This window comes from Zalophus californianus, chromosome 13, assembly GCF_009762305.2.
Source record: "Zalophus californianus isolate mZalCal1 chromosome 13, mZalCal1.pri.v2, whole genome shotgun sequence".
Classification (NCBI taxonomy): domain Eukaryota; kingdom Metazoa; phylum Chordata; class Mammalia; order Carnivora; family Otariidae; genus Zalophus; species Zalophus californianus.
The window spans coordinates 1,696,172-1,723,488 of record NC_045607.1 but is presented as its reverse complement, the minus strand read 5'-3'; the positions used below and the strand labels follow the sequence as shown (position 1 = coordinate 1,723,488).

At 54.2% G+C, this 27,317-nt stretch overlaps 1 protein-coding gene and 1 long non-coding RNA gene across 5 annotated transcripts in view; one reads left to right on the top strand and one right to left on the bottom strand.

Moving 5' to 3' along the window:
- The window catches only part of CAMSAP1 (calmodulin regulated spectrin associated protein 1), a 66,211-nt gene extending 53,982 nt beyond the window's left edge, over positions 1 to 12,229 (bottom strand). For all 4 annotated transcript variants that reach the window (XM_027616198.2, XM_027616199.2, XM_027616200.2 and 1 more), the window contains exons 1-2: positions 12,087 to 12,229; positions 11,779 to 11,938 (exon numbers count right to left, since the gene is read on the bottom strand). In XM_027616198.2, the coding sequence (XP_027471999.1) occupies positions 11,779 to 11,938 (160 nt within the window). In that variant the 5' untranslated portion in view covers positions 12,087 to 12,229. The remainder of the gene's footprint in view (positions 1 to 11,778; positions 11,939 to 12,086) is intronic.
- Positions 12,230 to 23,719: 11,490 nt separating this feature from the next.
- Positions 23,720 to 25,663, top strand: LOC113934064. The gene is made up of 3 exons (XR_003523592.1): positions 23,720 to 23,815; positions 24,370 to 24,587; positions 25,564 to 25,663. It is a non-coding gene; the product is annotated as an uncharacterized LOC113934064 (long non-coding RNA).
- The last annotated feature ends 1,654 nt before the right edge of the window (positions 25,664 to 27,317 follow it).

Here is a 27,317-nt window from a genome sequence, read left to right as displayed (position 1 = left end):
AAAAAATATATATTTTTAAAAAATGAAGCAATTTGGCAGAAACACATTTTGGAAATTACAAAAAAGGAAAAGAAAAAAGAGCTTGGCAGATTAGAAAAATGACAAAGCAGAAGCTCTAGAACAGAAAAATACATTAACTAAATTTTATTTCATAAACTGGACTAGTGAACAGTAGACCAGCCACCAAGAACATGCAGTAGAGAAAGTAAATGACAGACTCTGCAGGTGTCACAGGAGTGTGACTAGAGGCCCACAAAGGAGAGAAAACATGGGACAGAAACTGTATTTCAACAAATAGACAAGAATTTTCCCATACTTGTAAAGTCATGAAACCCAGCAAGATAAAAAAGGAGATGTACACACGAAAGAACATCCTGGTAATACGCACGAAACTGAAAAACAGAGCAAAAACTTAGAGCAGCCATGAAGGACCTGTGGTCAAGGACAAGGTGGCATGGACTTGTCCTTCCCTCCTCCTCTCCTCTAAGTGCAACCGTAAAGTCAAAAGACAACCAAAGGAGGGGCCCTGGGTGGCTCAGTTGTTAAGCATCTGCCCTTGGCTCAGGTCATGGTCCCAGGGTCCTGGGATCGAGCCCCACATCAGGCTCCCTGCTCAGCGGGAAGCCTGCTTCTCTCTCTCCCACTCCCCCTGCTTGTGCTCCCTTTCTTGCGGTGTCTCTCTGTCAGATAAATAAAATCTTTAAAAAAAAAAAAAAAAAAGACAACCAAAGGAGAATCTGAAAGCTGCCCGAGGAAGGCAAACTGTTTTGGGACCCCCAGACTGGAGGACGGCACAGCCACAGGGAACCTCACACCCCCCAACCCAACAGAAGGTGACCAAGACCTGGTTTCCCTGACCCTCAGCTAGCAACAGAAGGCAAGCCAAGTGGGCTCGTTCCCGCCCCTCACTGACCAGGAGGCCTACCTACTACAGCAGGCCAGCCTGGCAGAACCAGTGGGGGACAGAAAGAAAGCCCCACTAATGAGCAGTCTGGAACACCTACCTCCACAAAGCCCCCAGGGGCCTGGAAGTACTCTCCTTCCCCACCCGGCCTGAGACACACACCATCCCCCCGACAGTTTGCAGAGCGGGACCCCACCACGACAAGCACCCGGCCTGGGAAATGCTCTCTGTCCTCCAGAGGCTCCAGGCAGTCCAGCGCCAGGAAGCTCTTCTGCTTCCTAAAAGCAGCACCAGGAGGGCCAGTGGGGGTCCCCACGGCCGCAGAAGCACCAGGCACATATCCCAGCACCAGTCGGGCTCCAAATGTTAGGCAGTCTTTGGCACCACACTGCACAAAGGTAGGCCTGGGCCCGTGTGCTGCACGAACTGTAAACGAGACCCAGAGGCTCCCACACAACAGGCAGAGTGACCAGAAAACGACCGAAAATCACTCATCACACCCAGAACCAGGAAAATCATGACTTAATGAGGAAAGACCACTGGCTGACACCAACACCAACACCAGTGGAATGTTGGAATTCTCTTACAAGGACTTTAAAGCAACTCTCATAAGAGTGAGTCCACAAGCAATTACAAATCCTCTTGAAACAAGAAAAATAAGAGAATTTCAGCAAAGAAGAAATTATAAAAGAACCGAATACAAAACTGCAAACTGCAGCAACAAAGTGCACTGGCTGGCTGGACTCAACAGTGCACGTGACAGAAGACAGAGCGGTGAGCTTGTGGACAGAGAAACACACTTCCCCAACCTGGACAGACAGCAAGCACCCGAAGAAAAATGAGCCTCAGGGACCCGCAGGAGAGGAACACAAGAGCCAACATTTGTGTCCCTGGAGTCCCCAAAAAGAGGGGACAGTGAGTGGTGCCGAAAGAGTACTGGAGGAAATAAGGGCTGAAAACCTCCCAAATATGGCAAAAAATACAAATCCACAGGTTTCAAGAAACCACGTGAACCCCAAATAACACAAACCCAAAGAAATCCACACCGAGACACATCATTACTAACTTCTGAAAATTAAAGACAAAGAAAATATTTGGAAGCAGCTGAAGAGAAACACTGCACTCCAAACAGGGGCCCCAAGCTCGATGGGCAGCAGGTCTCTCCCAGAGCCACAAAGACTGGACGTAAGCCCCGCACCTTTCTCATGTGCTGTCGGAAAAGAGCTGTCGACCAGACTTCACATCTGGTGAAGGAATGAAGGAGAAATAAAGACATTCTAATTGGAAAACTAATTTTATTTATTTATTTATTCACTTATTTATTCTGCCCAGGAGAAGGGACAGAGAGAAAGGGAGAGAATCTCAAGCAGACTCCACCCTGAGCACGGAGCCTGACATGGAGGCGTGATCCCACAACCCTGAGGCTCACGACCTGAGCCAAAACCAAGAGTCGGATGCCCAAATGACTGAGCCAGCCAGGCACCCCTAGGCAGAGGAAAACTTAAAAAAATAGTAATTTCCGGGGCACCTGGGTGTCTCGGGCGGTGAAGTGTCTGCCTTCGGCTCAGGTCATGATCCCAGGGTCGTGGGATCGAGCCCCGCGTCGCGCTCCCTGCCCAGCGGGGAGTCTGCTTCTCCCCCTGCCCCTCACCCTGCTCTCGTGCTCTCTCTCTCATTCTCTCTCTCAAGTCAATAAATAAAATCTTCAAAGAAAAATTTTTTAAATATTAAAAAATATAATTTCCAGCAAACCTTAAATGAATGTCTAAAGGAAGTTCTCCAAATAGAAAAAAATGATAAAAGAGGGAATCCTGGCGCATCAGGGAGGAAGAATAACAGAAAGGTACAGATAATTTGGGTAAATACAATAGACTATCCTCTTCATGAGTTTTCTAAATTACATCTGGTGACAAACAAAACCCCAACACCTTCAGATACTCACAACAATGGCATTTAAAGGTGGAGAGAACAAAGGGAGCAAAGTGGAAAAAGGTTTTCGACACTTCACTCAAAATGGCAAAACAATACCAGTCAGCTGATGTAAGTCATATATACTGTGATACCCAGAGCAACTACGAAGAAAACTACACACGCACCCAAAAGCAATATAAACAAATCAAGATGGAATCTTCAAAAGTAGTCAAGTAATGCACAGGAAGGCAGAAAATGAAAACAGGAACAAGAAACATAACACACAATAAAATGTCAGACTTAAGCCTTAACTATCAACAATTACATTAAATGTAAATACCCTAAGTACACCAAAAAAGAGACAAAGATTGAGAGTGGATTAAAAAAAAAAAAAAAAGCAATACAACTATATGCTGTTTACAAGAAACTCACCTCAAACTCAATGAGTGAAGAAGGCTGAAAATAAAGGGACAAAAGAGACTATACGAGGAAAACACTGTTATCAAACAAACAAATGCAGGAATAGCTATATATCAGTATCCGATAAAAAATAAAGTAAATTATTAAAGACAAAGAGCTATATTACATAACGGTAAGAGAGTCAACCCATCAGGAAGACCTTTACAATCCTAAATGTGAATGCACCAAACTGCAGAGCCTCAGAACATGAGAAAAAAAAAAAAAAAAAAAATGGAGAGAGCCGAAAAGAGAAACAGACAAGTATGCAAGTATAAATTAAGGGCTTCAATACCCCTCTCAGCAACTGACAGAACTACACAAAAATTAACAAGGAGAGAGATCTGCACAATACAACCAAAAGAAGCTAGCGGATACGTGTGGAACACTCCACCCAACAGCAGAAAACACAGTTCCTCCATCCAGTGCCCATGGAACATTCACCAAAAAGACCTTATCCTGGGCAATAAAACAAACTCTACCAAGTTTAAAAGAACAGAAATCCTACAGAGCATTACCTCACCACCACAGAATCACACTAGAAATCATAGCTAAAAAACAAAACAGGAAAATCTCAACAAGTGGAAATTACACTTACAAATAAAATAATTCACGGGTCAAAGAGAAGCATCAAAGGAAATTCAGTTCACAGAACTGAATGAAAATGAAAATACAACATACCAAACGCATGTGGGATGCAGCAAAGGCAGTACCAAGTGGAAAATTTATAGCACCAAGCGCTTAGGCTAGAAAAGAAAAAAAGGCTTAATAATCTAAGTACCTACTCCACGAAACTGGAAGAAGAGCAAACAAACCCCAAGACAAGCAGAAGGGAGGTAGGTGAGGCTATAAAAGGCAACAGAATGTTAAGAGGTCTTTGTGAGAATGGAATGTTCTAGATCCACATTATACAATGTCAATATCCTGGCTGTGATTCCAAATTATGGTTTTGCAAGAAGTTACCACAGGGGAGACTGGGGAAAGGGTGCCCAAGATGTCTCTGTGTAATTTCTTACAAATGCCATGTTAACACACAATTACCTCAAAATAAAAGTTTAGTTTTTGGGTAAATACAATTTATATAGTTTAGTTTAAAACAGTAGCCAAAGACCCAAAAACACTTAACAACAAAAAAAAAAGATTCAAATGGCCAATAAGCACATAAAAAAATGCTCATCATCGTTGAGTCATCAGGGAAATGCAGACCCGAACCACAGGAGACAGCACAACCTACACACTTGAATGGCTCAAATTAAGAAGACTGACAATGCCATGCGCTGGCAAGGATACAGATCAACTAGGACTCTCACGCTTGCTGGTGGAAACAGAAAGGAGATACGCCGACCTTGGAAACCAGCCAGGCAGTTAAACACCCATGTGACCCAGCAACTCCATGGCCAAGTGTCCCCCAAGACGACAGAAACAGATGCCCACACACAGCCGTGTCCTTGAGTGCTCACAGCGGCGCTATTCATGGTAGACAGAAGTCCCAGCGGCCACACACGAGTGAGTGAGCAAGCACACTGTGGGCAGCCAGACAACGGGGGCCACTGCTCACCCCCTAAAGCAAAAAGGTCTGCACACATGGGTGAGTCTCCAAAATATCAGGCTATGTGTAGGAAGCCACACAGGGAGTAGCTGAGGTGTGATCAGAGGTACAGAAGGCCCTAGAAAAACCAAGCTCATCCACAGCCACCGGAGCACATCAGTGAGGCTCTGGGCTGGGACCCACTGGAGGGGCTCACACAGACCCCTGGAGACGGTCAGTGGAAAGGGCTTACCTTGACCATGCTTAGACTCCTCAAACTACACTCCTGGAACGTGTGCCCTCTGTGGTACTTAAGTATGTAAAGTGTCCCTCAACAAAGCTGATCTTCCCGAAAGTCTGAACGAAAATTCTTCACTGTATACCTGCACAACGGGCATTACTCCTCTGAAAGGCACAGGTTTCAAACGTCTCTTCTCTCCTCAGAAACCTTCAAGAGCTCCCGAGTTCACACATGACAAAACCCCACTTCGCCAACCAACCATTCAAGGCACTCCCAAGACCTGGCCCAGGCATTTCTCCCAAGGTACACTGGCCTTCCCACCGGCACCAGCTCCCTGCACCCAGTGCCCACCACTCCCAGCTGCAGGGCTGGCCAGCCCCTGGGCAGGAAGACACCCCGCCCTCTCCCCTCCTCTTCACCCCATCTGTGCCCTCACCTCCTCCTCCTGGCTCTTACCCACCTAAGCCACAAATTCAGCCTCACTTATCTGAATGGAACATTCTAGATTCCCTCAGGGGAGTTTCACCCTCCCGTTCCTGTTCTGCCACAGCAGCTGTTCCTTTCCCAGGCACCCAGGGGTCTGAGTGCGCGGCCATGTGGGGCACCACCTGAGCCCCGAGAGGCCTGTCAAGGACCCCAGAGTCCACAGCGCATGCTCACTGAACTGACGGAAGTCTAATTCTGTGTGAGAGAGGCTGAAGTGAGGAGAGGACTCACCGAGGGGCATGGACGGGAACTGGTTCGCATGCACAATAAAAAGGGCTGGGCCAGACGGAAGAGTCAGAGAGAGAACCTCATAGGCACGGTTCTGCCATGAAAGCAGAAAAGCTCCGTGAAATAAGGACTCAATATTCCCGTCAAGAGAGCCCTGTGCAGGCCCGCCTCCCGCCCCCGACATCAGTCAAGCCCGTCTGAGGGTAGAGGGGGGCGGGGCTCTGCTTTCCTAACACCTGTCACTCCTCCGCTCTGCCATTCCCGCTGCAGACAAACTAGGCTAGGCCTTGGCACATCGAACAAAATGACACCAGCTCTGCTATGGACTCAATGTGCACCCTCCCAAACTCAGATATTGAAACCCAGTCCCAAGGTGAAGGGGTGAGGAGGTGAGGAGGTGAGGCGGCTAGCAGGGTGGAGCCCTCATGAGTGGGATTAGTGCCCTTATAAGGAGGCTCCAGAGAGCTCCCTGCCCCTCCTGCCCCACCGAGGGGACAGCCAACCCCACCGAGGGGACAGCCAACCCCTCCGAGGGGACAGCCAACCCCTCCGAGGGGACAGCCAACCCCACGCCAGGAAGCAGCCTCATGGGACACCGACTCTGCCAGCACCAGGATCCTGTTGGACTTGCAGCCTCCAGAGCTGGGGGAGACAGATGTCACCCAGCCTATGGAATGTTGTCAGAGCAGCCGAAATGGCCTGAGACATGATCCCAGATCTTCCACCTGACTACAGCCTCTGCCCACTTCAACCTGCTAGAAAAATCTTGCCAGGCTCTATGTCTCACCACACCACTCCCCCTACACAAAAACCTTCCCAGGCACACATCTCGAAAGAAATCCCTAGCCAGCTTGGAACACCACAGACCATCTGGTCCAGACTTGTTTCCTAAACTAATCACTACTATTCCAGTCCACAAATCCTGTCATGAGGTTACTTGACTCCGTGTCAAGCACTTCTTCCCCTGCACACAACCCAGCCAGACACCCTCCCCTCTAACTCCTGGAGGGGCTGCCCACACCTTACCCATCCTTCAGAGCCTCTGGCCCCACGAAGCCTTCCCACTGCTCCCTGCAGCCCATTCCCCCACCCGGCAGCTCCCCAGGCAGCCTCCGGACAGCTGTGGTACTGACGCCGTGCTGCGTTCATTCATTTCCCTTCTCACACTCAGCAGCTCATGTGGACTCCAAGCCAACGAGAAGACCTCATCCCATAACTTACGTCCTGTGCTATGTAACCACACTACAACGACGCACGGGACAGCTATGTGGTTATCGCCAGCTCCATCCTGGCCGCATTCAGATCAGAGGAAAGCAATCTGAGTTGTTCAACTGTTCAACTAGGAAGTAAAAAAGAACACTGTACACATATGGCAACACGGCCACAAAACAAATCCATAGCAGGAGAGGCCTATGAGCTAGGAGAATAAATGTAATACAAAGAAAAAATATCACAGGATTTTCGGAATATGTGCACGAGTTTAACATGCTGCAGCATAAGAGAAGCCGAAAATCTGAGGGTTCCTCCAATTTAAAGGATCGGGACAGTTTGAACTTAAAGATGGACGTCTGTTCTCTGGTTAACGTTTAGGTGAGGGCATCAAGACAGGAAAGAGAACGTGTGCAAACTGGTACAGCTTTAGAAATACAAACTCATCCACACTATGGCCATGAGAACAGACTACAGATCGTTATCCCTACGTACTTCAACTGCTTCAAGAGGGTTTCCAACTCTGGCATCCATTTGACAAACAGCTGAGCACTGCAAACAGGGCATCCACTGGGACAACCATGACCCCTGACCTCACAGACCCCAGGCAGTCCTCAGCACACCCAAGCAGAGGGAAGGTGGTGCTACAGGCCAAGCAGTGGCTCCTTCAGTATCTAGGAAACCTAGCAGGTGCATCCAGCCTTCCCTGTCACCTCCAGCTCCGAAGCCCCCAAATCTCTTGCCAAGAACAAATGACTATTAAAAAACACAATTCAGGAACACCCTAGGAGCTCAGTCGGTGAAGCGACTGCCTTCAGCTCGGGTCATGATCTCAGGGTCCTGGGATTGAGCCCCATGTCAGGCTCCCTGCTCAGTGGGGAGGCTACTTCTCCCTTTCCCTCTGCAGTTCCCCTTGCTTGTGCTCGCCCTGTCTCTCTCTCTCTCTGTCAAATAAATAAATAAAGTCTTTAAAAAAAAATCTTTAAAAATAAAAAAATACAATCTGAACTCATAAACCAGGAATCTGAGTGAATCACCAGGTAAAAAAAACAACCATCTGCTTGCAAATGAGGATCTCTGCACTAAGACTCACACAGGCCCTGTTCTCCCGCCAGCCCCGGGAAAAAGGGGCTGCTGGCTCCGTTCCCAGTTCTGGGGCCTGGAGAGGGGTTCCAAGCACACAGTTCACTTTCACCAAAGGTCACTGTGACAAAGCAAGGTGGTGACCCCTAGAGTTGACAACAAAGAGATGCTGCTCCTCATATCCGTTAAGCAGACAAGAGTCCAGGCTACCCCTGTGGCCTATATAACGAGACATGGCAGCAGCTCCACCAGCCCCACCGCAGAGACCCGTCCCATTCATGAGGATTTCCCACCCCACAACATGCTTTCGCAATCAGTTGTCTGATCACTCCAAGGCAAAAGTGAGGACAAGAGTGTCCATCCCCCCGCCAAAGATGGGCTCTACTGGCCCGGTGGGCTCTCTCCACCCCAGTGAGCTGCCGTGGTGGCCCCTCCGGGCCTGCCCCGTTCAGGCAGCTCAGCCCCAAGCCATGGAGTGCTGAGGTGTGGTCAGTGTCCGCCTGGTTTCCAGGGCTCCTCAGGCGGGAAAGTCACCACCACTCGGCCACATAGCAACAAGTCTGCAAACAGCTGAGTGCCTTCCAGTACTTTCCCTGGTTGTTGTTTCAACATTGTCCTTGGAAGATTATAAAAATTACACCCTCCCATTATCCCCTGAAACCAAGGCCTAGAAACCTTTAAGTTTCTAAGGTCATGGACTAAAATCAAAACCAGGAATGCAGTAACCCCTTTACAGCACTCTGCTCTGTAAACAAATGGCACTTCAGGTCACTCCTTTTTTACAAATTTGTTACAACTTTCACCCAAAAAGACATCACAAAATATTCCAGCTAAACAGGTTCTACTTTTGTTTTTTTGTTTTTTTGGTTTTTTAAGTAAGCTGTAGGCCCAAAGTCGGTCTTGAACTCACGACTGGGAGATCAAGAGTCGCATGCCCTACTGACCAAGCCAGCTGGGCACCCCGGGTTCTACTCTTTCTTGCAGACACTTTTAATTGAACAACCTTCAGTATATCGAATATATTATCTCTAAGAAAATAACTGAACCACTGTCCATGAAACAGTCACCCCAAAGAAGGAGGGGCAAAGCACAAGGTGGCTCCCAGCTCTTGGCTGCAGCAAGCTGGAGGAGCCTTTCTGTATCACCACACGCCACCACCAGGCCTGGCCAAGGGACACTCTCCTGAGCCTCCCCACCTACTACAAATGGCAGAGAGTGACCCAGGGGGACACCGAGAGTCCCAAAAGGCAAACACAAAACATGAAGACAGCCTCGGAGCACCTCACCCTAGTGTGTCTGCATGCTTTCCATTCCTACACAGAGGCAAAAAACCGTTCAGTTTCATTTAGCTACTTAATGACAACTGTACAAGTAAAATATTTAAGCTACTTTCCCATCATACCCTCCCCAACACTGATTCACCACTGAAGTTGCAGATTAAAAGAACCATGTCTAATTCAATGGAAACTAAACTGAGAGATACAGGGTGAGGTCCCAAAGAAGAAACAAAGAACAGGCCCCTGGATTAAGGAGAGAAACTTGGGGGGGAGGGCGCAGGGGGATCTAAACTATCCTATCAAAATCCACCCCCCCACCTTTCTGCTCTTCTGAAAGACCAGACCGCGTGCCGGCTAGTGCCAGTCTCCCACCCAGGCTGTGACCTCCACACCAATGACCAACATGAAATCACTCCAACTGAGCCAAGGTGAGTCTTCCGGATCACGTGAATTAGGATCTCCCAAATTTGTAAATTTAAAGAAACTCTCAACCAAAAAAAAAAGTCTGTTCCCCTTCTGAATCAACATACAGAATGGAAAAACCTTCTCGTTTAGCAAAACTGAATGGAAACCAGACCTCCTAAACTCAGTGTTCGCCAAGTGTGCCACTGCGACAGGAGAGTGACCGAGTGACCGACGGGCAATGTGCAATCCAGCCTTAGATCCTCGGACAGCATCTACTCTCCTTCAGCTCCCGGGCACATCCTGCTCTATAAAAACCCACCTTTAATAATTTCAAAACTGTAAGGCCAATTATAATATGAGTCTTTGAATTAATCACCTGAAGAGTCGACAAGTATCAAAGAGAGATCTGGTACTGGAAATAAAACTAGACCAACCCCGAGAGACGCACATTCATTTCCAGAGAGCTGACAAATCCCACGCTGATCGGCAAAGCCAAATGCAACACGATAAACATGCATTTGCTTTGCTAAAGAAATTGGAAAGCAAGCGACGAGAGGGCTTTGAAAAGTATTTGTGCCTTTACAGCCTTCGTTACCAGAACTGCAGTCATTTCCATACATAAAATCTTAAAAATACATCCAGGAGTGAAAGCCTGCACATATGCCCCAGGAGCCATGCCCAAGAATACACTGTGCTTCCAAGCAAAGAACTGGAGCCCCGCCAGCGCCCCTGCATGGTGAACGGCCCCCCCAGTGAAATACTACACAGCCGTGGAAAAGCAAGAAGTCTGGCCGGAGCCATAGGAAGAACCTAAGAATGTCACGTGTAGGAAACTGTCTCACAAGAAGACATCGTCAGGACACGTGCAAGAACACGTAAGACTAAGTGATGCGGGTTAACAATGCACACGTAAGTGGTGAGCTGCGAAGAAAAGCCAGCCAGCAGCCCACCGAGTCATGAGGCCGTGGGAGGGCAAAGCCGCAAAGGTCCACCACGCTCACGGGCTTTTCCTTAACCTGACTGCTGGATTCCGAACGGCCGCTCCGAGTACTCCTTTTGACATCTTACTCTAAAGTTTCTGCACAGTTTTTATCAATTCCGTGCTTTCCCTAAAATCATATAAATTCACGTGTGCGGCGGTGTTCCCTCACCATACTCCACAGAAACCGCAAACGCTTAGTGCAGCTATAAACGAAAACGGCAAAACTGAACACTGCAAAATCAAGGAAAACGCGCTCCTTGCGCGCGATTCAACCAACTTAAAGCGACGCAGGGAGGCTGTGATCGCAGGGCGTGTTTATCCTCCTGACTAAGTAAGCCTCCCCCGCGGCACAGGCCACTCCAACTGGTGTGATGCTGTCCCAGGGCCACCCGGCTCGGGAAGTGTTCAACCCGGGTCCACCAAGCTCGTCCCCAAAGGGCCCTCTCTCCACTTGGGTGTCGCTCTACAAACAGGGATGTCTGCACCAGAGTAAAGGCCATTTTTAAAACAGGGTTCAAATGAAACGGTAGATCACACAGTATTAGCTCTTGGGTGTGTACCCAAAACAAAAGCATCAGATCCTAATAAAGCCAGGACGAGAATCACTTCGTCTGTACAATTCTGAGAGCTGGAAACAGGAGCGTCTTAATCCACTAAGCATATCAGGGCCTAACAAACTGGATTCAGTAACAAGGTTACCTAGTTCTTCAAAACGGGAATTAACCGAAGGTAAGGATGCTCCTTAAGCACAATCCGCTTAAAACACAATTTCTCGTTGGGGCGTTCCGCGTGTGAGGGTTTCCGCGCACCCCGAGCGCTGCGCATCCAGCGTCTGGCCCCGCACTCAAGCCCCACCAGGACGGCCAGCCCCGCACCCACCCCCGGGCGGCGACCGACGCGCTTACTCCTCGCGGCACCTGCCGGAGGACCCCCGCCCGCGCCCCCGCCCCCGCGCGCCCCCGCCCGCGACCAGCCGGCTCCCGAGGCCCCCGGCGCGGTGCGGCCCAGGACCCCGCGCACAAAGGCGCCCCCGGACCCCGGCCCCGCCCCGCCCCCGCCCCGACCCACCTATGCCGTAGGCCTTGGCGCAGATCCACTGCAGGTTGGCCGCGATCTTGGCGCGGGCCGAGTCGTAGCGGTCCAGGGGCACGATGTCCACGGCGCCGTCGGGCGCGGCCTCCATCCTCCGCCAGCCCTCCCCGGCCGGGCAGCCGCCCGCGTCCACCATCTGCACACAAAAAGGCCGCTGCAGCGCGGGCGGCGCCCGGCCTCCGCCGCAACAAAGGCGCCGCGCCCCTCGCCGCGCCGGGACCCGCGAGCGGGCCGGGCCCGCGAGCACCGCCGCCCCCGGGAGGCCGCCCCCGCCCCGGCCTCACCTCACAGCCGCCGCCGCCGCCGCCGCCGGTGCTGCTGCTGCATGCTGCGGGGCCGCGCCGGGAGGCCGAGGCACCGGAGGCCGGGAGGCCCGGAGGCCCGGAGGCCGGGGAGGCGGCGAGGCGAAGGGCGCGGGCTGGGCCGTGGGCCGGGGCGGGGGGCGCGTGCGCGGGCCGGGGGCGGGGGGGGGGGGGCGGTGGCGGCGGCGGCGGCGGCCGCTGAGGAGGCGGCCAACCGGCGGGAGCGCGCGCGACGCCGAGACCCTGCGCACGCGCGCTGCGTGCCGCCCGCCGCCCCGCCCCCGGCCCGCTCTCGCCCCACCCCCTCTCCGCACGCGCAGTGGGCCAGCCCGGGGACCCGCCCCCCGGCCCGCGCTCGCCCCTCCCCACACCGCACGCGCAGTGGGCCAGCCCGAGGCCCCGCCTCTCTCCGCGGGCTCCGGGCGCGGGGTCGCGCGGAGTGGGCGGGGGCGGGCGCGGGGGCGGGCGCGGGCGCGGACGCGGGCGGGCGGGCAGGCAGGCTCCGGCGGGTCTCGCAGTAGCCCATTGTCTGGACCACGCCTCCTCCGCCCCGGCCCCAGCCGGCCCCAGCCGCAGCCCGACGGGCGGACGGCCACCTCGGGAGGGCGACCCCCCCCCCCCAGGGTAGCCCCGGAGGCTCCCCCTCCCAGAGAGCGGCGCTGCAGCCAGGGCCGCCCCGCCCACCGCCGCGGGGCCGGACCCCGGGGACACCGAGCCCGCCGGGCCCGCGCCCCTGCCGCCCTCGGGAGACGGCGAGTGTGCACGGTGATCCCCCGCGGACCCACCCCCCGGCCCAGAGACCCCGGGCCCGCGGAGACCAGGGACCGGTGGGGAAGGCCGCCACCCTGCGCCACAGCGAGGAGCCCGCAAGCACTGCACAAGCACCCCGCGGGGAGCCCCGGCCTAGGTTCCCCGAGTGGCCGGCAGCGGCAGGGGCAGCCAAGGCCGAGCGCGCGGGGGCATGGGAGCCTGCAAGGAGTGAGGGCAGGCTGGGGCGTCCGGGGAAGCGCTGACTGGGCAGGGGCACAGCAGGCACAGAAGCCCGGACGGGGCAGTGCTGGGCCGTGAGCGACAGGGTGGCCACTGAGTCCAGAGCCCAGGAGGAGAGACACCGCTGGGAAAGGGGTTTGGGGGGGCGGGGGGCCTGGCAGGTCAGCACGGTAGGCTCTGACCTCTTCTCGGAGATGGGAAGCCATAGGGGGACTTGGAGCACAGCGGGGGGGGGGGGGCGGTGAGTAACCCTGCGGACGTCAGGGCACAGGTGGTGGGCAGGGCAGGGAAGGCAGCAGGGGGAGACCATGCCCTGGCACAGGATGCGGAGTGGGGGAGAAGGAGCAGGGGTCACCAAGGGTTTCAGTACTGCTCTTGTATCCTGCTACCTTGAGGGACGCGTTATTAGTTCCAACCATGTTTCAGTTGATCCCTGCGGATTTTCTATATATAAAATGGTGACAACTGAACACAAATACTCATACCTCTTACTTTTTAGTCTGGATGTCAGTTTACGTCCTCCCCTTACCTGATGCCCCGGTGGCCACAGCCTCCAGTACTCTGCTGAGTAGAGACAGCGGAGTAGATGTCCTTGTCTCGTTTCTGCTCTTAGGAGAGAAGCGTCCGGTCCCCCACTGCCGAGTACTACGTTAAATGGGGGTTTTCCGTGCTTAGGTTGAGGAAGCTCCCCTCGGTTACTATTTTGATGAGTGTTTTGTCACGAAAGGGTGTCAGGTTTTGTCCAATGCCTTTTTGTGATAATTGAGATGGTGGTGTAAGGTCTTTTTACTCATTCGATTAATGTGGTCTTGATTGATTTTCAGATATTGAACCAGCCTTGCATTTCTGAGATGAATCCCACCTGGTCATAGCATGTAATTGTGTTTCAAGTGTGGCAAATCGTTGTGGGGGGTTTTTGGTGGGTTTTTTTTGTTTGTTTGTTTTTTGTTTTTTTTAGCTTTACTGAGATGTAGTTGACCTGTAACACTGTGTAAGGTGTACACCGTGATGATTTGGTACATCTATAGTATCTATGTAGGTATACATTGCGAAACGATTACCACATCCATCACCTCACCTGGTTACCGTTTGTGTGTGTGTGTGTGTGTGTGGTGAGAACATTTAACGTTCCCTCTCCTAGAGATGCCTGGGTGGCTCAGTGAAACCTCTGCCTTTGGCTCAGGTCATGATCCCAGGGATCAAGCCCCGCATCGGGCTCCCTGCTCAGTGGGAAACCTGCTTCTCCCTCGGCCTGCCGCTCCCCCTGCTCGTGCTCTCTCATATGCTCTCACACACTCTCTCTCTGTCAAATAAATAAATAAAATCTTTAAAAAAAAACAAAAAACATTCACTCTCCCAGCAACCTTCAAAGATACAATACAGTCCTGATTCAGCCAGCATGTTGTACATTACATCCCCAGAACTTACTCACCTTAAAACTGTAAGTTTGTACCTTTGACAAAACTCTTGCCCTTTCCCCCGCCTCCCCAGCCCCTGCCAACCACGGATCTACTCTGTTTCTATGAGTTTGGTTTTGGGACCCCACATGTATGTGAGATTATACAGTACCTGTCTTTTTCTGTGAGGTTTATTTCCCATAGTAGAGTGCCCTGGAGGTTCATTCATGTTGTCACAGATGACAAGACTTCTTTTTTTATGGCTGTATTCATTTCACTCAAATAAGTGAGATACATATTATGTACAAATAGACCCTCACGTTTCCTTGACGCTTAATCCACTGACGGACACTTAGGTTGTTTTTGTGTCTTGGCATGTAAATAATGCTGTAAATGCTGTAATGAACGTGGGGGTGCGGATGTCTCTTTGAGATAGTGATTTTATGTCCTCCAGATACACACTCAGAAGTGGGATTTGCTAGGTCATATGATAGTTGTTTTTAATTGCTTTTGTTTTGTTTTTTGAAGAACCTCTGTACCATTTTCCACAGTGGCTGCCCCAGTTTGCTTTCCCACCATCAGTGCATGAGGCCCCCCTTCTCCACATCCTCACCAACACTTGTTATCTCTTGGGTTTTTGACTGTAGCCCTTCTCACAGGTGTAAGGTGATACCTCACTGTGGTTTGGGTTTGCAGGGCCCTGATGATGAGAGATGTCGAGCACCTTTTCACGTACTTGTTGGTAATTTGAATGTCTTCTTTGGATAAAATGTTCAGGTCCTTTGCCAATTTTTAAACTGGATTATTTGTTTGGGAGTGCTTCCCCTCTTCAATCTTTTTGGAACAGTTTGAGAAAGATGGGTGTTAATTCTTAAAATGTTTGGTGGAATTCACCAGTAAAACCATCTGGTCCTGAGCTTTTCTTTGTTGGGAGATTTTTGATGACTTATTCAATCTCCTTAGTCAATATTGGTACATTCAGATTTTCTATTCATGATTCAGGTTTGGTAGGCTGTGCATTTCCAGGAATATATCCATTTCCTCTAAGTTACCCAGTTTGGCACATAATTGTCCATAGTAGTCTCTTATGATCCTTTGTATTTCTGTGGCGTCTCTTATAATGTCTCTCCTCTTTCATTATACTTTTGTTGATTTGAGTCCTTTTTTTCTTGGTTAGTCTAGCAAAAGGTTTGTCAATTTTGTTTATCTTTTCAAAATACAAGCTCCTAGCTTCCTTGATTTTTTTTTTTCCTATTGTTTTTCTAGTCCCTACTTCATTTATTTCTGCTCTAATCATCTATGTTATTTCCTTCCTTCTGCTAATGTTGGGATTAATTTGTTCTTGTATTTCCCCAAGGTGTAAATTTAGGGTGTTTGAGATCTCTCTTTTTTTCTTAATGTAGGCATTTATCTCTATAAACTCTTAGAACTGCTCTTGCCCCATCCCATAAATTTTGGTATGTTGTGTTTTGGTTGTCTCAAGAAACTTCCTGATTTCTTTTTTCTTTTTAAAGATTTTATTTTATTTATTTAATTGACAGAGAGAGAAAGAGAGACAGCTAGAGAGGGAACACAAGCAGGGGGAGTGGGAGAGGGAGAAGCAGGCTCCCCAGCTGAGCAGGGAGCCCGATGTGGGACTCGATCCCAGGACCCTGGGATCATGACCTGAGCTGGAGGCAGATGCTTAACGACTGAGCCACCCAGGCTCCCCTGATTTCTTCTTTGACCCATTAGTTGTTCAGATGTGTGTGTTTTAATTTCAACATATTTGTAAATTTTCTGGTTGTCCTCCTGCTTTTCATTTTAAGACTTATTTATTTCATTGGTAGGGGGGAGAGGGAGAGAGAATCTCAAGCAGACTCTGCACTGAGCATGGAGCCTGACACGAGATCTCTTGTGAGATTACAACCCTAGCCGAAACCAAGAGTCGGATGTTCAACCAACCGCGCCACCCCAGGCGCCCCTGTCCTCCTGTTGTTGATTTCTAGTTTCATACCATGGTGGTCGGAAAAGATGTGTGATAGGATTTCCGTCTCCTTCAGTTTGTTAAGACTTGCTTTGCAGCCTAGCATATGATGTGTCCTGGAGAGTGCTCCGCGTGCACTCGAGAAGAATTGTGTTCTGCTGCTGCTGGGTGGAGTGTTCTGTGTATGTCTGTTAGGTCCGTGGGGTCCACGGTGTTGTTCAAATGCGCTATTTGCTTACCGACTCTCTCTCTGGGCACTCCAAACAGTGCTGAAGGTGGGATCTTAAAGTCCCCTCCTATGACTGTATGTCTGTTTTCCCCTTCACTTCTGTTAACATTGTTTTCAAATATTTAGGTGCTCCCACGTTGGGTGCTATGTATTTCCAATTGTTATGTGTTCTTGATGAATTGACCCCTTTATCACTATATAGTGAGCTTCTTTGTGTCTCGTGACCAATTTTGACTGACAGTCTCTCTCACCAGATACAAGCGTAGCCGCTCCTGCTGTCATATTGGGTGTCTATGTGCAGGGCATGTCTGTTCACATCCTTTCAGCCTACGTGTGTCCTTAGAACTGAAGTGAATCACTGATAGGCAGTATATTGTTGGATCCTGTTCTTAACCCATTCAGCCAGGATATGTCTTCTGATTGGGAAATTTAACCCATTTATGTTTAAAAGAATGATTAAACGGAAGGACTCAGAATTGCCATTTGGTTCATTGTTTTGTATTTTTTTTTATGAAAAGTCACACACTCTACCGACTGAGGCAGGTCCATGCGCCCCGTAACAGTCTATTTTAAGGTGACAACTTACCTTCAGTCACGTGCAAATGCTCTACACCGTTACTTCTCCCCCTCATGCCACCAGCATCACACTTGACATCTTTCCACGTTGTGCGCCCATTTACAAATTACCGTAGCTGTTGTTAGTTTTAATAGTACTGCCTCGTTTTTTAAGTCTTAAACTGGAGACAGCAGTGACTTACACGCCCCTTACAGTGTTAGGGGTGTTCTGATTTGACTATATATTTACCCTTACCAGAGAGGTTTATACTTTTATTTGTTCTTATATTGTCACTTAGTGTCCTTTCTTCTCGACTTGAGGCACTCCCTTTATCATTTCCTGTAAGGCAGGTTCAGTGGTGATGAACTCTCTTGGCTTTGGTTTGTCTGAGATGTCTTTATCCCTCCTCGGTCTCTGAAGGACTTCGGTGTTGGGGGGGTGGGAAGCGCACACCTCTTCCAGGCTGTAAAGACTGGTTTGGGCCGGGAAACACCTTCCTCCATCCTTGCTCAGGATGGTGGGATCACCCCTGGTGTTGCGGCCTTTCGGGGAGGAGCTGACTTAGAGGCTGGGGCTGCTGCGGGATCCGTGAATGGCAGGCTTGTCACCAAGGCGTGGGTCCTGTCTGGTCCCCGGGGGACACACCTGCCTTCAGCCAGGACCTTGTTTGGTAGGGCTGCTACTGGGTCTGCTGTTGGGCCCTCAGATAGCAACTGTTGCCCAAAACCAAGTTCGCCTCTCGGTGGGCTTCAAGCCAAAACACACAACCAAGCCAAACAGCAGGGAAAGGAAGGGTTTACTTGCAACAAGTAAAGGATCTTTCCCTGAGCAGTATCTCCCCAGACAACAAAATTGGGGAACTTGTAAGCAAAGGTGCATGCATATTCATGAGGAGCCTCACACAGTGGGGAATAGGGCATGGAACTGGGGCAAAAGTCCTCTTAAGGCAACTGAGTCCAGGTCAGAGTCCCCAGCCCGGCAGGGGATCTGAGGGCTCAGAGGGGTTCAGATCCCGCCAAGACAGCTCAAGTGTGCATCAGGTCAGTCTTCCGTTTTGAATATGATTAGGCTGTTTCCTGGCCTGATGGTGGCTGTTTCTCCTTTTCATAAAATGCTTGGGGGCTAAAACGACATGTCAAGAAAGCTATGTCTGCCTTTCTCCGGGGGACCCTAACTTTCTGCTTATGTTACCAGGTGCACAGACAGGTGTCATTCCAACCAGATCCCTGGGATGGGGCAATGCCGTCCTCTGGCCAGGCCACCGGTGGGGCCCCAGACCATGGCTGACTGAGTCCCGGCTGCTTCGGGGTGCATGGGCATGACAGATAGGTGTGTCTCCCGCCAGGCTCCTCGGCGGCCCAGACTGTTCCCGACCAGGGTCGGAGGGGCTGGAGCTGAGGGTCGGGCCTGCTCAGAATCTCTGGGGGTGCAGATGGGAGTGTGTCCTGCTGTGTGTCCCTGTGCTGGCAGACTGCTCGCGGACTGTGGCTGGGAGGGGCTGGGGCCGGTCACGGGCCACTTCAGGACCCACCGCTGGGGCGCGGTCTGTGTCCTGTCACTGAGGCTTGGCTGGGCGCACCTCCTGCCAGGGCCCTTGGCAGAGGTGCTGCCGGCTGGACCAGTGCCAGACAGGGCTGTTCCAGGGTCTGCAGCCGGGACCTCTCTGGGCAGGTCAGGGGCATGGGTACGAGCCTGCCTTCCCCAGGCTCCTCGGTCTTGGGCTGCACCAGATCCCACAGCCCCCACAAAGGCACTTCTGTCTGCTAATGGACGCCCCACCACGGCCACCCAGCGGGGACACGAAGGGGCATCTGACCCGGCCCTCTTGCGGGCGGCACTTCCACGGACGATCCCGCATGCACGCTCCCGGGTAGGTTAACCACTGCGACGCCCGGGGTTTTGTGTCCGTGTTGATGAGATACTGGCCTGGCGTTGTGGTGTCTTTGTCTGGTTTGGGATCATGGTAACACTGGCCTCATAAAAGGAGATGGAAGTATTCCCTCCTCTTGTATTTTGTGGAAAGTGTGTGCAGAAGTGGTGTCCATCCCTCTGTGGGCGTTGGGTGGGGCTGAGCATCCAGGCTGGAGCCCAGGCCTCTCTGTCGCGGCTATGTAAGAGTTCTCCCTCCTGGGCCACCTGGCGGGCTCAGCCCATGGAGCGTGCAACCCTTGATCTCAGGGTTATGAGTTCAAGCCCCACGCTGGGCGTAGAGATGACTTAAAAATAAAACGTTGGGGGGGTGGCGCCTGGGTGGCTCAGTCGGTGAAGCATCTGACTCTTGATTTCTGCTCAGGTCATAGTCTCGGGGTCGTGAGATTGAGTCCCGTGTGGGGCTATGTGCTGGGCGTGGAGCCTTCCTGGGATTCTCTCTCCCTCTGACCCTCCCCCCCAAAAAAGAAAATAAAATCTTAAAAAAAAAAAAATTCTCCCTCTTCACATGTTCGGGGTCTACTCAGATTGTCTGTTTTCTCTTCAGTTGGTTTCAGTGGTTTGTGTCATTCCATCTCCGCTCAAGGGACTTTGTCCTAAGATTTCTAAAGGCCAACTTATCCTGCCCCAAGATGGCAAAGGCCAGGGCACAGCTCGTGGTGGAAGGAGCAGGGCCTGGGGTAGTTGTGGATACATTAAATTCGGGATGCCTTTTGGACCCCACATGGAAATGTCAGCTCCCAGGGTGGCCCAGGTAGGAGATGCCGCCACAGGGAGGGCGCCACCAGCCGTGAGAGAAGGGGCCCTACGGGGAGAAGGAGCCCCCAGCAGGCCATCGCCTCGGGCAGCAGGCAGCCTGGGTCCTGTGTGTGGGCCTGGAGGTCGGGGTGCAGGCCCCAGGAGGGGGAGCCGCCATCTAGGGCCCCGGACAAGATGACTTATGGAGCGGCAGAGGCAAAGTGAACAGAACTCTGCTGTCAATGGTCGCAGAGATACGGAGTGGTGGCCCCGGGCTGGCGTGCGGGAGAAGCCATGGCCTGTGGGTGCGGACATGCCAGGACCGGTGCAGGACAGGGGAGTCCGATGACGTCCTTCCACCCTGGGCAGGGGAAAGGGCATGGCCAGGGCGCTGGAGGGGGGCCGGTCACCTGCTCAAGGGCAGGATGGAGGTGCTGTGGGTTTGAGGGGCCAGGAAGAGGCCCGGCACAGGTGTGTGGGTGGGTGGGAGCAGGGAGGGGCTGCAGATGGCACGCCAGCCAGGCAGCCCCGAGGGGCTTCTCCTCACGGACAGCAAGCTGATGGTGCAGGTGCGTGTTACCGGTGAGCGCACAGGGATTCGCTGGGTGTGACAGAGTGTGTGGGTACAAGTGGGGCAGAGCAGAGGAGCGTACAGCGCGGGGGGGACCCGGGCCCGGACCGTGGCCCGGGGAGCTGGGGTGTCGGAGGAGACCATGCAGAAAGAGAGGAAAGGCTCCACCCGGGGCAGTTAGGGCTGTTGCGCCAGCGTCATTACAGCGACACCCAAGAAGGATGGGTGCCTCTCCACTGAATGGTTTGGCTTTATTTTTGGATAACTCCATTATACAAAGGATCCACTGGCACAGGCTTCTGGGCGTTCCTGAAAGTTTCAGCTTGGGAGGCATCGTCTTTAACCCAGAATTCCAGACAAACTCTGCCGGATTGCCCAAAACCTGACCTAATTGTAAATATGTGACTGGTTGTATCTGCAGAAGGAGTGATTTGTCAGGGAGGCTTCCAGACTCGAAGACGATGTTAGGAGTTGCTCCCTACTGTCTGGCCAGCTCCGGGGCCCTTGAGGGGGGACCCGAGAGAGATCCAAGGTGGGGTTCCAGCTCCCAAGTCGGGGGGTGGCACCCCATCCTCCCCTTGACCCACCCGCTCGGAGTGTGAGCAGGCGGATCACTGCCTTGGTCCCTCAAAAGTCCAGCAAGGACACAGGGAAGCAAATTCTCCCCAGCAACAGGCAGCCTCGGGCTGGCTCCCCTAACCCCACCAGGTGCTGTCCACCTGCTCCTGGGTTCTGCTCCCCCCTCCAGGCAGCCCGGGCACCCTCCCAACCCCTGCAGAAACAAGATGACCGTCCTCAGGGCCTCCGCCGGCTTTGTCTTATTTTTATGCCAATTTTTCCCCTAAGGTTTCTGCAAGCCCCAGGTTCTCCTTGCTTTTGCTCGTTTACGCGGGTTCTCCGAGTGACCGCTGCTGGTGGGGTTTCAGCTCCGGGGGACATGGGCACAGGCCACTGGCGGCCCGGCCCCGGAAGCACGCACGCGGTTGCCAGGACCGGCAGGTGGAGGCGGCGGTCAGTTAAGTGGAGTTCCTGCGGGCAGGATCTGAAGAAAAGGCCGATTTAACCTTTTCATTACCTTGGCCGTTCTCTTCTTGATGGAAATTTTAAAATGACAAGTTCCTATTTTCAGTTTTGATTCCATTAAAATCCGGTGTATTTCGGTCTTCCTAGAACATCAACCGGCAGGAGGGCTCATGGAAACGTGAGGTGTGTTGGACCCCGATGGCCGGCTCCGGCCCTCACGCTCGTCACAGCCTGGCACGCTGTCCCTCCGTGGTTGGGTCGTCCGCGTTCGTCTGCACGTTCCCATCCCGTATCCCAGAAGGAAGATATTGTTATAAAAGAAAAAAAGTATTTTCGCCAACGCAAAATGGGCCAACCTCTTCTATTTTCTCTAAAAAAAAAAAAAAAAAAATTTTTTTTTTTTGAGAATAGGTCAAAATAAAGCAGAAGCCCGGGAGGGCTGCCTGAGCGGACACAGTGAGGCGGGACGCGGGGAGAGAAACAGCCTCGGAGCCACATCACAGCGGCGCGGCCCGCCTGCTGACCCCGGGCTTGTCACAAAGAGGGCACCAGAGGCCCAGCATGTAGTCCAGGGCGGAGCGATCCGCCCCGTGTCCAGACACGGAAGCCTGGGCCGGTGCTTTGAGGGATCGCTGAGCGAGGCCTCGCGGCCGCCCGCAAACAGCTACCACCCAACGAGTCCTCAGCACCCACGGCCGAGGACCCTCACCCAGGCCTCCAGGGAGGAGGTGGTGGCCTGTGGGGTGCATCTACCTGCTGCCCCCTCCCCCCTGTGCTCCTAGACGCACCCCGAGGGTACAGGCTGCTGCTGCTTTATCCTACAACCGACAGGCGTGCTGTGTCCCCTGGAGTCCAGACCAGAGAAATAGTGACGTGGGCCGAACAAGGCCCCAAAGCACCCACGTCCTACGCCCCAGAGCCTGTGGGGGGCGGCGGCACTGGGTCGAGGACTCGAGATGGAGATTATCCTGGATTTCCCGGACGGGCCTGGTCTGTAGCGTACAGACCCTCCTCTGTAGGCTGGGTGTGTGTCCCCCCCCCAGTCAGTGTTGAAACCTAACCCCACCGAGGTGAAGGTGTTAGGACGCCCTTGGGAGGGGAGCAGGTCGCGGGGTCGAGCCGCAGGAGAGGGGCCCCGGGGGCTCCCGCACCCCTCCCGCCGCCTGAGGATGCAGCGAGAAGTCTCGTCTGTGAACCGGGGAGCGGCCTCGCCGGACACGGACTCTGTGGTCGCCGGGATCCTGGGCGAGCAGCCCCCTGAGCTGTGGTCGTGGGCCCGTGGGCGGTGCTCCGTTAGAGCCACGGGAGCGGACCAGGGCCCGTCGTCATAAAAGGGAGGCAGGAGGCTCAGAGTCAGAGGGAGAAGACGTGAGGATGGAAGCAGAGGTCGGAGAAAATCCCACGGGAGGTGCCACTGGCCTCCAACGTGGGTGCGAGGCCGCGAGGAGCTGAAAAGGCAAGGAAGCCGTCTTCCCCCGGGGCCCCGGGGAGGACCAGCCCGCCGCACCTGCACTGTGGCCCCTCACATGAGGCAGGACCACAAACCGGGGTGGGTTGAAGCCACCACGTCAGGGGCACGTGGTCCCAGGGACCCCGGACACCCACCCACAAGGTAACAGTTTCCCACTCTTCCCAAATACACGCAGAGCAGAATAGCCTGGCCGCCCAGCCCCACAGGAGACGCAGGGACCTCCTGCCCGGGGTTGCCGTCCGCCCCAACGGCCCCCTGCCCAGCCACCCCAGCCTGGCAGGGCCCCTGCTCAGGGCTGGACTTCCTGGTCCCTTAGGTCGCCCAGGACAGACACATGTGACAGATGATGTTATGTGTGTGACATGCTCCCACGGTGTTGGGGGGGCATTGGCCGGCGTCACTGTAATTCCCAGGTGCGATGTGATAAAAACAAATATTGGGCCTTTGTCCCTGGCTCCTGGCACACAGCTCCCAGAACTCTTGGGTTTAGGGGTGACCAGAGCATGCTTTGTGGGCTAATGAGGTGAGTGGAGTGTGCTAGAGCTTCAGGCTGGGGCTGGGCCGGACCGGGCGTGGTTAGGGGGCGAGCCGTTCCGCCCCAGCCCCAGCGCGGGCGGGAGAGGAGACTTGAGTCCAGCGCCATGGCCAGTGACACCATCCATCAGGCCCATGCAGTGGGGCCTCCAGGAAAGACACTGACTGAGAGCGTCTGGGGCTTCTGAGTTGCTGCTCATCCGTGCACTGGGAGGGTGGTGCACCCCAGCTGCTCGGGGCCCCTCCCAGACCTCAGCCTGCCCGCCTCCCTCTCGGGCTGTCCACTGCACCCGTTAAACAGGGGATGGTAAGTGAAGTGTTTTTCAGAGTTTTGTTCTAGCAAACTGAAGTGGGGGGTCGGGGGGACCCTGGTGTCTGAAGGGGGCAGTCCTCTGGGGTAACTCTGGGTGTCTGAGCATCACTGAACTGAATTGTAGGAAACCCCAATGGTGTCTGAGAGCTGGAGACCAGGTTGTTTGGGGAAACAACCTACATATTTGGTGTCCAAAGTGTGTGAGTAAAAGCAGATGGGCGGGAGTGCCTGGCTGGTTCAGTCGGCGGAACGCACGACTCTGGGTCTCAGGGTTGTGAGCTTGAGCCCCACGTTGGCGGTAGAGCTGACTTAAAAACAATAATAATCTTTTTTTTAAATATTTTATTTATTCATTTGAGAGAGAGAGAGAGAGAGAGAGAGAGAGGAGACAGAGGGAGAGGGAGAAGCAGACTCCCCGCAGAGCAGGGAGCCCGATGCAGGGCTCGATCCCAGGACCCTGGGACCATGACCCAAGCCGAAGGCAGACACTTAACCGACTGAGCCACCCAGGTGCCCCAAAAGTAATAAAAATCTTTTTAAAAAACCAGATGGCCAGCGCACAAGCAAGCTCTAGCACATGCTGGGATGGGAAACCCGTCGTGTCCACCCTCACTGGCTTGGGACAGAAGCATGACCTTTCCAAAATCAAGGCCCCGACGTCAGTGGTGGACCATTCCCAAGTCAGATCCACCACCCACTGACCACAGCACAACATTCAGCCTGACACCCCGCACCTGGCCTCCCTGTCATCACTGCTCCCCTGAAGGTAAGATGCTAATTCAATATGAACTTAATTAATTGAACTCATTAAAAATCTAACCCCCCCCTTGGAAGAGAAACCCGAGGGGAGATGTGTGGGCAGGCCAGGCTGTGAGGGCCACAGACACTCAATGGTGTGAAGTTTCTGCTGCCCCGCCACCCCCAGGGACAACAGCGTCCCAGGAGAGGGAGGGCTTGAGGGCGCGTGGGGGCTGCCAGAGCTGGGCAGACGCGGGCCAGGCACGCAGGTGTCCGCGCATGCCGGCTCTACGGCTGGGAGCTCGTCACAGCTTGTCCCTCTAAGCGGCAGACAGGGTCCTCACTGTCCCTCCATCGTGCTGAGCCCTTCCTGGGAGGATGCAGTATCTAGGAGGGACCTCAGGACCCAGGAGCTCTGGGGAGGGGGTTGCAGGTCAGTGGCCTCGACCGTGCACTTGATTGGTTACGGCTTCTCCCCAACCCCGTCCATCCGTCCTGGCTGGCCATGCACGGCTGGCGCCTAGCAAACCCTCCGGGGAGCAGGGGCCCCAGCTGTGACCAACGGGGCCCTTGCAGATGCCATCCCACGCCCAGAGGGTACATGTTAAGGCCACAACCTTCATCTTGCACCATCTCAAAAGCGCAAATTACACACCTCTTGGGGATTTATAAATGAGTCACTTTCCCCTTTTCACTGTGGGGGCTTGGGCTCCAACACTTGGCTTTGACCCAGGTCTTGCCAGGATCAAAATTTGTAATGGGATTTGCCACTGCGGTCACAAAAGGCCAGGGGCACCAGAGGCTCCAAGAGGTCACATTTTGTCACAAGAAGGCACCCTGTGTTGGGAACACAGCCGCTCCAAAGGCACCGAGCCCACGGGCAACGGCACCGCCCGCACGCTCCGGGCCGGCTGTGCGCGGGGCGGACGGGGCAGGACTTTCCCAGGGCCCCGGGACAGCCCCGCAGACCGGTCCTCATTCAGCAGCACATCTCTGCTCTCCAGTTCTAGAGCTGAAGCCCGAGGCAGGCCCCGGCTGAGCCCGGAGGGAGACTCTGTTCCAGCCTCTCGCAGCTGGAGGCCGAAGCGCGGCTGGAAGCTCGGCCCCCCGCTCCGTGTGTCCACCTCCTCAGCGTCCGGACGGACTGGGGCCCCCGGTGATCTCGTTTTACCCCATCCCCTCTGCGAAAGCCCCATCTCCAGATGCAGGTGCATCCGAGGTGCTGGGGGTGAGGGCGGCAACGCACCTGCTCTGAAGGACACAGTTCAACCCCTACCAGTTGCCTGTGTGCAAGGAGTCTCAGAGCAGGTGACGTGGGACACACGGGTTCCACCGGTCAGCCCTGACGTCTCTGTCCCTCACCCTTGACTTCAGGCCTCCGAGAGCGCCTGCCAGATGGGAGTGCCTGGTCTTGAGAGTGCCACGTCCCAGGTCTTGTCCCCTGGCTTGGTGCCCATCACGCATCCAGGACCCGCTGCGTGCCAGAGGTGTGGGGTCACAGACTGCACCCTGGAGAGAGCAGCCGTGCCTCCCTCCGCCCACGGGAAACGCCGGTCTGCTCCCTGTCCCTCGTCACGGGGCCGTCTGCAGCGCTCGCGCTCTGCTCTCTCCCTGGGCCCACGCGGGCCCCTGGGGAGGGCTGAGCCCGGGACACCAGCCCAGGCGTGCACACGTTTCCCAGCGCGCCTCTCCAACCGCCACGGGCTCCCGGCCCTGGGCCGCCCTGGCCTCACGCCTCACCACCGCTGGATTGGCAACGGGGCAAGAGGGCGGACAGCTGTGAGCCACGGAGCCCCACGCCGGCCCTGGTTCCCGCCACGTGGTGGGAGGGCACGCCCTGCAGTGCTCAGGGCCGGCCCTTCCTGGAACACCCGACCTGGGGCGTGCCCTTGCGTGGACGACCCCCAGGCATTCACAAGAGAGCTGGGCAGAACGGCTCGCCAGGCCCCCTTCTGGGGGACCCCGGAAATTCTGGAGGCAATCCAGAGGGGGATGCACTCCCCACCCGCACCCAGGAGAACCTTGCTGTGCTGATTGGAGCACACACTCCCCACTTCTTTGGGGCCCACATTTCACTTAAAGCAGCCGCTCAGTTCCCAGAGGAACTGACTGTGTGGCAAGGCCCACGGCAGGAGACAATCCAATGACCCATGGACCCCAAGCCCTTCATCATCTGCTGCCACTTGGGAAGAACAGGAAAGGACAATGGGAGGCACGCGGGAGTGGGCCCGGGCCTGAGCACCTCCATGTTCCCGGTCCGAGCAAAGAAGCCTGGGGGGCAGCCTTGCGGGGGGCTGCTGGCGCGTGTGCCGGGGGCGGGCCGGCAGCCTCCCTCCCCAGCTTGTCCTTGCTTCCTCCCGTCCTAGCAGCAGACACACTCAGAAGGCCAGCAGCCGACGTCCCGGCCAGAAACGCCACCGGGTTCCCACACGGGCTTCGAACACGACTCCTCTCAGGCTGGTTCTCGCGCCAGGCTCTGAGGGCACGTGGCACAGGGAGCGCGCCTACTGATGAACATGGAGCCCCAGCACCTTCCACGGCCCCCACGAAGGAGCCAGAGGAGCGCGGGAGAGGCGGCGGCGGGAGGCCGGAGAGGAACCCACCACACTCGCGCGGTCTCTTCTCGCACGGGGCCCCTCGGCTCCCCTGTGCCCGGGCCCTCCGAAAACGTGTGGCGCCTCGTCCCCTCTGTGCCCGCACGGCTTCCCTTGGCCCCCCCCCTCGCCATCGCTGGCGCCTGGAGACGGCTCCGCCTGGA